Genomic DNA, 10,864 nt, shown 5'->3' on the forward strand with positions numbered 1-10,864 from the left:
GTGTGCAGTTATGTTCTGCTACACATTTAAATAAAGTCATTTAAACGTGGTTGATCATGCTTACTGATAGCTTCTGAACTGTTTTAGCCTAAAGGCATCCTTTATTACGGTCATGCACAGCTTGTTGTGAGTCAGATCACTATGCATGCTTGTGCACATGTTTGTGTGTGTCAGCATGTATGATGAGCTGTTCAGAGGAGATATGTGATGTTTCCAGTGTGTAGAACTAGTGAATGTGAGGCCATTTATCTCTTATCTTACCAGTTAGCAGACAGCTCTGCAAGCTTACCTAAATTATGTGCACATGCCGTTTCCTTTCTTTCTCATTTACTTTTGTTGCTATCTTGCGGGACAGCTCAACATTTTGCCATTTCCCACACCATGTTTCTTCGTGAAGTCTCTCTTCATCTCCTAGTTCGTAATTTGTTGTGGTGTGCCATTCAATTATGATTGACGTAAACAATCCTCTGTCTGTGGTGAGCCTCTTCTCAGTATATGCCTCCTCAACTAAAGGGCAGAAGGATGTGGAAACCCCCATACTGCACCTGTGAACCAACAACTTCCTCTCCTCTGTTGTTGGTCCTGCTCTCTCCATCACAGCGTCTCCTTCACCACAGAGACTTCCTGCGGAAATGAGACTGCCATATGGTACACGCTCTTGGTGTTTCACTGAAAAAGCACCTTTGGCACCAAACTCTCAGTTTCAAGGTTCTAGTCTAGCCAATAACCTTTGACCTGCAGCTTTCTGAAACCTCTGTCTCATCCGTAGTGAAACCAAACAGCATTTTAATTAAAAAAAAACCCACTGTGATGCAATATTAATATTGATATTAGGTTGTTACAGTTGCCTTGTAGCTGTCGTACTGCGCCATCTCATTGATTGAAAAAAAACCCAGTAAGTTGTTTTTAAGTTTTGGTTTGGTGCGGATTATATAAATGCTAAATAAAATTTAGCTTTAGAGGTGCTGGTACAGTAGGCAGATTTCATACCTTTGGAGAGAGTTTAGGCTAGCTGTTTCCCCCTGATTCCAGTCTTAATGCTAAGCTAAGCTAACTATATTTAGCGCGCAACCATAAGAGGTTTCGATCTTCTCTAACTCTCGGCAAGAAAGCTAAACGTAACAGTCAAACTATTCCTTTAAATAAGACAAACTGGTAAAGGTGTTTAAATGACATTATCTGGTTATAAATATGTTATTAAAGGGACTTTATATTGATTACATCTACCTTTAGTTAGCCTTCAGTTCATTTCTCATAAGTTTTCCTCCCAGGAATACATGAGAGTGATTATTCAACTTATTTTCTGAGTAGCATCCTTCTATAAGGCTATGTCAAGCTATATTTGTATTATTCTCTCTCTTATGTGATAAATGTCCTCCAAAAACAATTACGTTACAGATCATTTCCAACTGTTAAACACTCAAACTACATACATTTGTAAAACACTGCCTGCAGTTGTAGGATATATGTATGGTCAGTTGGCTTCTCTGTTGTGTCCTTTGTTTGTTTTACAGCCCAGAGAATCAGTAACATTTGAATGAAAAGAGGTGAATTGATTTCCTCTCACTAGCATAAAACCCACCATGTAAGTTCCCCAGCACATCGTCTTCTGACCTGAGTCCCATTGTACTGTGTGACTGTTGTTTTACAAGCAAGATAATGTATTCCAAGGGCGCTGACCGTGGAGGAAAAACAATGGGCTTAATGACTGTAACCAACTGTAATATAGAGCAGGATTAAGGATGGGGGTCACACCAAAACACACAACACTGTAGACAACAAGAAGAGGATTAAGAATTTAATGTCGAACAATAAACTGACTGTAAATACAGGTCAGAGAGCTGACAAAACAGTGAGGGATCATGCTGCTGGGGCCTCATTGTCTGCTGATGAATCCTCAAGTATGACAGTGTATAAAGACCACTTGACATACAGATTAGTAGGGAATTAGGGAACTGGGACACAACCCTAATTGACTATTATGTATCACGATGGGAGAGACCTAAAATAACTCAGCATGTAAGAAAACAATAGACAAAACTAAAAATAAAAAGAGTTTGTGCTGAAGATATGATGTCAGGGGAGGAGCAGATCATTCAGCAATTATCATCACATCTTTTGTTGATATTTAGGGACTGTAAGGAGATTATTAGGGGGATCAGAAAAGGGAAAGGTTATGTATTTTTTTGTCTTAGTTAAACATCATAATGTTAACGTACAAAAAAATGCCTTTTGTGTGCGCAATGGACCATAAATGTGCATTTAGTCATGTGCAGAGGACAACAATTGTGTCTCTGTATCAAGGCATTATTTTCCATCGACAACTACAGTAACCATAGCTTGTAAAACTATAATAATCAGTTTTTTGAAGCAGTAGATTTGGATCTTCATAGTTAGCATAGATTGAAAGGGTGTGCCATTTTTACCTTTACTTTTTGGTTCGCTTTTATGTTTTTGGCAATTGCTAATTCGACCCCTAATGTGTGATTAGGGCTATTCTGCCCTGCAAAGGCAAAAGGCAGTAAAATAAGTTAATGATATTTTTGTGACATTCAAGACATCCTTTATCATGTGGATAAGTATCTTGAGTCCGTTTCGTTGATTTTTCGAGAAAATAATGGGTTGTCTTAACAGTAACTTCTAAAAGCCCAGGAGAAACCAAGGCAGAACACCATAACACTAGTAACTGCTATTTGACTTTGTTTTGGAATGCTCAATTTGAGTTACGGTTCAGCAAAAAGTACAGTAAATGGCTATAAGTAATTGTAAATCATTAGACATACAGGCCACGATCACTACATTTTATTGACGTGTTACTTTAATGTTTTTGTTTTTTTGTAAATTTTGTAAATGGTGATCAGCAACCAAATATTGATAATTTGGAAATTACTGCCTTTTGCCTTGATGTGACCTTTCACTTTTTGCAGACAATACAAATGCAGAATACAGTAACTTCAAATATATATAGGTCAAAAGTCATGTTTGAGCTTAAAATTTTTCATGTAGATACATTGCATCTAATTGCCAGATTCCCAGTGTCCTACCTATAATTCATTTGGCTGGACAACTAAAAAACTTTAAAGTCATTTTTCTCACTTCCACACTCAAGGTCCAGAGACCACTGTTTGTTTCCCGCGTCCTACCAACAGTCAACGTTGTTCCTAGCATCACAGGCAAACACACCAAGTGTTTGTTATTGTTACCATGACGACAAAGCTTCCATAACCTTAGCGGAGAAGTTATTTGAACCCAAACAAAGTTTCCCTAAACCTAAAAAAAGAACTTTTAGCTTGCGGTTTGTAATGGGTTTGGAAGGTACAGACAAATGACGTTGTCCTGCTGAAGGAGTGTCAGAACCGTTCTCTGTGTCATTCATACAACATATTTTGTTTATTTTGGTGGAGGCAAATATAAGGTTCAAACCCCCTCCCTACCATAATAATTGTATACAGTCCCTTACCATTCAGAAATAAAGTAAATTAAATCCAAGGTTGAGATTTATGGACAACACGTGATGCAAGCACTACACATGAATGTATGTCAGGGGAAATGGCTGCCCTTGCCAAAATATTTGACCTACTTCTAGTCGAGCCGAAGGAGAAGTGGGGCACCAGGGCGCAAGAGAGCAACAGGTCTGGAGCAGGAGCGCATTGCACAGATTGAATGAGGAGATTTTAGCATTATAACAGGGTATGAAGCTATTTATAATCATTAGTAACACTTTTAAAGCATACATTTATAATGAAGTAGCATTACAGTGAGACACAAAAACATCTTGGTCAATTTTGAGATTTGGGACTTTTTTGGAGAAGTTTCATTAACATATTCACCTGTATTGTCTTGCAAAATGTAGGCCATTGAATTTTACGATACATATCTTTAAAGACTGTTATCCATCTCAGTAGTTGCAAAACACTTTCTCGTTTCATTCCTATCTATATTCTGAAGGTTTTACAGTGGGGGTATGGAATGATAAAAAGACTGTAAAAAAACTAGCTTTGACTCCGTCATCAAAATGAAACAAGAAATCTGAACCTGGCATTATCCAATGTTCAGATTTCTGTTCTGGAAAAAATAGCACATATTTAATAAGATAATGCCTCATTTGCATCTTTAATAACATTTAATACAACTTGTAACACAAAAAAAACTATTGTCTTAATAAGTACTTAACTGTGAAAGTGTATGGTATCTAGTTTATATATATATATATACATACATACCCCCTCCTTACTATAATAACTGCATACAGTCCCTTACCATTCAGAAATAAAGTAAATTAAGTCCAAGGTTGAGATTTGTGAAGGTTTGTAAAACTCATAAACATACTTGGATAGGGAAATTTTTTTGTTTCCTTTGAGCCTTGTGCTGAACTGCCTTGAATGTTTGATTAGCCCCCCCCCCCATGTGAAAATAGCTTTGTCCAACCAAGAAACATTCCATAGTCGTGACATAATTACTTTGAGGCTCTATGAGGCACTGTCACACACACATGACCGCTCCACGATCACTGCTACCTACTTTGAAATTATTAAAGCATTGCATCTCATAAACTCCTTTTAGAAACGTTGCATGCATTTGCCGTGTCTGAGAAGGAAAAACGTATGAGGCAGTACAGACGTTGACTAATGTGTAAAAATAGTGAGCGTGTGTAAAACCTGGAATAAACTTTCTGAGTGAGGGGGTTGGCCGGCTAGCAGGCATGACTTCATTACTGTGTTTATTACTATGCAAGAATAAGGCTGCTCATGTAATACATTGTAACAGAGAACCTATGTAATAATAGGAATGAAGGGAATCATTTATCAATTATAATAGGAAAGAAGAACCTACAGTATTTCATAATATTTAGGGAAAGAAAGAAATGTGTCATAACATAAGGTGTAGGAAGGGTTATGCGAAGTGAACATGATGTACAAAACAAAGGCCTTCAACAATTGGTAATAATGATACCAAACAGTTTGGAGAAAAAAGTGTAATGTAAGAATTGAAGGAGTAAAATGTAATACTCATAGTGATTAGAGTGATCAATAATCAATGGGAAATGCCTATCACAAGTTTTGAGAGCCCAAATTATATTCAAAGTCCTTATTGTGTCTGAGTCCAGATTTATTTTATGTTGTTTCCTTCATCGTTTCAGCTCCATCAATTTTAGTTAAACATCAACATTTTAATTGGTATACACCAAGATACATTAAAAGACAAAACGGTAAATAAGTCATTTTTCAGTATGTGGCTTTATTGTCAGAATTGTACTGTTCGAGTAAAATAAGAGAAATTCTTATGTGTCTTTAAAATCAGATTAGTCTTTGACCGGTAAAAACTAATTCAGTTTTCCATATTGCTGATTTACCATTTCAAGACATAAGCCAATTAAGAGGTCAAAAAGTCATCAACCTTTTTTTTTCTGTTATGAAGAGAGAATAGCAGTGTCTCTCTTCACTTCTTCCTAAGTAACCAAATGCACATGATGGTGTCTTTCAGGACGTTAGAGTGCTTTTTTTCCACCTCATACTGTAGACCTAAATCCAAACGAGGATGTGTTAAACATGTAAAAGAAGAATTCAAGCGGGAAAAGTCAGTTCAACGTGACTCGAGGAGGAGAAGAGTTCCAAAACAACACGTGATGCAAGCACTACACGTGAATGTATTTCACGTTTGATGGAGAAGGGGAAATGGCCGCCTTTGCCAAGATATTTGACCTACTTCTAGTCGAGCCGAAGGAGAAGTGGGGCACCAGGGCGCAAGAGAGCAACAGGTCTGGAGCAGGAGCGCATTGCGCAGATTGAATGAGGAGATTTTAGCATTATGATAACAGGGTATGAAGCTATTTATAATCATTAGTAACACTTTTAAAGCATACATTTATAATGAAGTAGCATTACAGTGAGACACAAAAACATTTTAATGCGCTGGTCAATTTGAGATTTGGGACGTTTTTGGAAAAGCTTCATTAACATTCACCTGTAGACGGTTATCCATCTCAGTAGTTACAAAAAACGTTCTAGTTGCATTCCTATATTCTGAAGGTTTTACAGTGGGGGTATGGAATGATACAAAGACTGTATAAAATTAAAAAAATAAAACCTAGCTTTGACTCTAATATGTCAACAAAATGAACAACAAATGTTCAGATTTCTGTTCTGGAAATGTATGCAAATTAGCACATATTTAATAAGAGAATGCCTCATTTGCATCTTTAATAACATTTAATAAAACGTGTAATACAAAAACAAATTGTCTTAATTAGTAGCTACTCAACTGTGAACGGTGACATCTAAAAAAATGTTTTATCCTATTCACCCGTACAGTCTCTCCCCTTAAATGCAGTGATATTACTTTTTTTCTTTTCTTTTGCAGCAATGCAACATGTAGGCCTAGCTTGTGTTGCGTTTATTTGTCGTGAATTTATGGTAACGATTTTCACCTCCTGCTGCGCTCCAATGACTGTTTATGATGGAAACCACGTGACTGACTCCGCTACCAAAGATCCTCTATAACCGCCTCTGCCTATACTAGGACCATAGAGGACGTCCCCGCTGTCTTTTGAGTTCATAACAAACAAGTCGCAGATAAAGGGTCAAGGACGACCCTCCCGTGGGTGGTGCCTATATGCTCAACGTGACAGTCTGTTTCCACGGAGCTGTCAGGAACACATATCACTCCTCCGACTGGATGAATTGTGCGGAGTGTGGGGACGAAACGCTCGAGACGTGAAACTCAACTTTTGAATAGCCTACTTTTGAGATATTGACGCTGATGGTAAGAGGGGAATATTTTTGTGTTACTCTGGTCGAGGCTTGACGTTGTAGTTCATTTTTGTTCATAATGTAAACTTATGTTGATGCCGTTTTGCACCACTTTGCCAGTCGTTGGTACCCTTTTAAGAGTCAATGCCTGTGCAAGTAATTACTATTTTGTTGTTGTTCGTAATATTCAAATGGTTATCATGTGGCTAGCTGTTGTGTGTGTTAACATTGTCAAGATGCGGGCTGTTTGTGTCGCATCTCATTGACCCACATAAGCAGTGAATGTAACTGCGTCACGCAGTTTTTTTCCTCCACACTACGGTCACTTTACAAAACCTTAAAGTGAATTTCCTGATGTTGTTTTATTCAACATTGCACCGTAATGTGCTGCGGTTGCAGAGATAGTTGATGCATTTTTAACCGTAGCATTTTAAAAAGCAGTTTGGTGTAAAAAGATATTAAGGGTGTTCTCGGTGTTTTTCTGCAAGTGCATGGGGACACCGATCATGTAGCTAACCTTATCTATATACCGCGCCCACTTCATTTTTGACGAAAACAACTTTCACTCGGAGAGAGAGTAGCTCCGTTGGTTTGTGTTGTTCCATCAAGTCTTTTGATATATCCCAATCCAGCTCTGAAGGAAACAAACGAGGAAACTGAAGTTGTGCGGGTTAAATATATATTATTGCTAGTGATAGTGTATACGCACTTATGCAACCTTTTGAATTTGTCGCATGCCGTGGTTTCCGACACATGGTTTTTAACAAGTTACACGATAAAATTACAGACTATTTGGAGTGCTCTTCCTAGCTATACTGTATATTCTGTAGGTCTCAAACACTTGCGCAACGCTTTGCTCCCCCCCCCCCAGCCCCCTCTGACGTGTTGTTTTGCAAGCCTCCCTCTTATTTCTGTCTTCAAGCTGATCTTGGGCTGATAAGATGCCAGGCTGGTGTTCATTCTACGCATTTCTTGTTTCTGTTTTTTTTTTTAACTAATGACGCAACTATAATGAAGTGCCTAGAATATTTTGTGCTTAATTACTGTTATTTGTGAACAATTGCTTTCTAAACTAGAGGTTGGGAAAGTGCTGAATTAACTCACTATGGGGCCCCTTTTCAGCTTCCCACACCCCTTGCCCACAAGTTACTATGTGAGCATTGGATTACACGCAAATGTATTGACATATGGTGTAAACACAATATTAACTGAAAGGTATAATGACAATGTTTTGACACAGGGCGCCTATACAAACAAGATCAAAAGATACACATCATAATGTAGATATGATGGCCAAAACAGCAAAAGGCATTTGTTATTGATTTAACTCATTAAAACAGTCAATTTAGTGGCTTATATATCTGTATCAGTTTGCAACATTTAGGATCAGGGAAATACAACAGTTCAGACCTTAAATATATATAGTGTGGTAATAGATCAGCAACAGAACCATATGTCTCAGCTCTAGATTAGTTATTACTGCCCATCCCAGAAAACGCGTCTTCTTTTACTGCCATACACACAGCTGATAAAGCACTGAGGCTCAGAGTCAGCAAGGGAATGTGTTGGCATATGATGAGAAGCATTATAGAATATTAATTAGCAGTGTCGAAATCAATCTCGGAATTCAACGGTATTGCTCTAATTAAATCTGTCAACTAGTAGCTGAGGTATGTGGGAAACATTCCTCACAAGTAGCCCAACATGGGCGTTTTCTCTATGTGACCTGCTGACCCGAACTGTCCACCTTTGACTGGCAGACACCAGAGCAGGTGGATAATGAGGTTCACTTTGACACGGCAGGGCAGTGAATTTTGTCGTGAGATTTATTTGGTGTTGGTGGAGTTACCTGTTGCTGCAGTAATTACTCGGTGGGTTATGGCCACACGTGTAGTTGATCACATAAAACAGAAAGGCGTCCAAGAGGGCAGATATTGCCTATGTGTTGGGGTGGGGTGGGGTTTGGGCACTTAATAGCTTGTATGTCTGTAACTAATCTATGGCATTAAAAACCCAGATCACACCTAAATGAAACTCTGCAGGCCTAACGCTCAACCTCTGACCTTCCTCTAACACTTTGTGTTTGTTCTCCGACAGGGATATGGCGATGGCTTCTCCATCGGCATCACCAGCAGGACCAGCTACGGAGGCATCCAACCCAGAGCTCTCACGCCGGGGGTGCATTGAGGCTTTGAAATTGAAGGTGGGGCCGGCGCGGAGAAACCTCTTCGGGCCTGTGGACCACCAGCAGCTGCAGCAGGACTTCCAGCGGCTGCTCTGTATGGACGTGGAGGTGGCCAACAAGCGCTGGAACTTTGATTTCCAGAGAGAAATGCCAGAAGAGGGCTCCGACTTGGAGTGGGAGGAGCTCAGTTACGAGGACGTGCCGGCGTTTTACCACAGCTGCACGGTTAGGTCAGCGCAATGTCCAGTGGCCAAGAGGCGGGCATCGTCTTCGTCGGGCAAGTGTTCCCCAGGGTCCAGCAGCACGTCCGAGTCTGGGGATGAGTACCTGGAGGTGACCACAAGGGGGTGCTACCGGATCCGACGGCAAGGAAAACGTAAACAGTCTGCCATCACAGGTCAGTCCACCAGATATCTTAAATAAATAGTTAATTAAATCATTTGACATTTGGGATATTCTCTTATTCCCTCTCTTGCCTAACAAGGCAAGGCAAGTTTTATGCATGTGACCCAAAAATCAAAACTATATATTACAATATAGTAAAGTGATTTTAGTTGTGAGAGTCGTCCCGGAAGTATTTTTCCTCACTTTGCGTCGTCTTCTTTTACCCTCCAGATTTCTTCAAGGTGAAGAAGATGAAGCTTCTGCATTACAAAGCATCTTCTCTGCAGTAGAAAAGCACAACGTAGACCCAGTGGAGGACCACCAAGTGGTCGACATCCCTCTACACGTAACCTCACATAGATATGTGTCATATCATATGTATATATGTAGCAATTTGTAACGGACTGTCCACCAGCTCATTCAGCATGGGCTCAAAAACACCTCTGACACCACATACCTTAGATTTTCAGCACAAGGAAGCTAGCATGATCCTAGTTAATCAAGCTCAGACCTTAGGAACGGTTTTTGTTTAACTATAAATATTATATATATTCTATATACTGTTTTCATCATTTTTTTTTTTTTTTTAACTATACTGTGAAATTATTTTTGAATGCAGACTCTTAATAACAGAAAACGGGCTCCAGTTTTAAGAGGTTAATTGTCTTCTGAGCGGCCTGCGGCTAGTATTTGACGTCAGTCCTCTGGCCTTTCTTCTCCCTCTTGCTAAAAGTCACGAGATGGTTTTGATTAGATGAGTTGCTATTCCTGGTTTGCACCACACTTAGCCTTTAGTCTCGCCCCAGGGCTCTGATAGCAGGAGTCAAGTCAGGGGTCAAAACCTCACCCGGGGCTCAAAATGTGGCAGCGCGACTGTGATTAGTTCCGGGGCAAAGGTCAACGGTGGAGGTTCAGCAATAAGGTAACGTGGCAGTACCTGTACAACAGTGACTTCTATTCTTATGTGATTATTTATTTATCATTCGTGATGCTAGATCGTCAAAAAAAATAAAAAAAGATAATTAGAAAAAATTGGATGTGTAAAGCAAGGCAACATAAGCTGTTTAGAAGTCATTATGGGTCATATATACGCTCCACCGTTGTCACTTAATAATATTGGCCATATATATATATACATTTAACACCATCACAACGAAAAATGTACAAACTACAAATCATATCCCCTTTTTGGTTTGCATTATTTGCATATTGGGGCTGTACAAAGTACAAATCTATACTTTTTTTGGCAACAGACTACAACATTACTTTATTTCGTTTTGTCAGCTTTATGCTTGTAATGATGTAGACATCTTCCACTCTTTGTCTTCATGTCCACCTTGGAGTTGTTAAATACACCCATTTTCTCTATGAAGCAAGTGTAGCGTTTTGTCCCCATGTTGCAGCTCAGAGGAACCCTAACCTTTCAGTTCCACTTTTGGTCGTTTTTTTCTTTTTTTCTTTATGAAGAGTTGAGCTGCTTCTCTTTTTTTTGTCTCTTTGTCGTTCTATAAATGTTAGTGTGTACATAATAACAAGTGTTTGTGTA

General features: G+C 39.1%; 1 protein-coding gene across 1 annotated transcript; it reads left to right on the plus strand.

The window, feature by feature from the left end:
• The first annotated feature begins 6,494 nt into the window (after positions 1–6,494).
• cdkn1d (cyclin-dependent kinase inhibitor 1D) lies at positions 6,495–10,864 on the plus strand. Its single transcript, XM_039791556.1, has 3 exons — positions 6,495–6,762; positions 8,847–9,331; positions 9,550–10,864. Exons 2-3 carry the CDS (start codon positions 8,851–8,853, stop codon positions 9,606–9,608), a joined length of 540 nt encoding a protein of 179 aa, XP_039647490.1. The 5' UTR covers positions 6,495–6,762; positions 8,847–8,850; the 3' UTR covers positions 9,609–10,864.

Source organism: Perca fluviatilis, chromosome 23 (assembly GCF_010015445.1).
Source record: "Perca fluviatilis chromosome 23, GENO_Pfluv_1.0, whole genome shotgun sequence".
NCBI classification, from domain to species: Eukaryota; Metazoa; Chordata; class Actinopteri; order Perciformes; family Percidae; genus Perca; species Perca fluviatilis.

Coding starts and splice junctions, on each gene's coding strand:
- cdkn1d (XM_039791556.1), top strand. CDS start 8,851: ATGGCGATGGCTTCTCCATCGGCATCACCAGCAGGACCAGCTACGGAG. Junction 9,332..9,549: donor TAAACAGTCTGCCATCACAG/GTCAGTCCACCA, acceptor TTTACCCTCCAG/ATTTCTTCAAGGTGAAGAAG.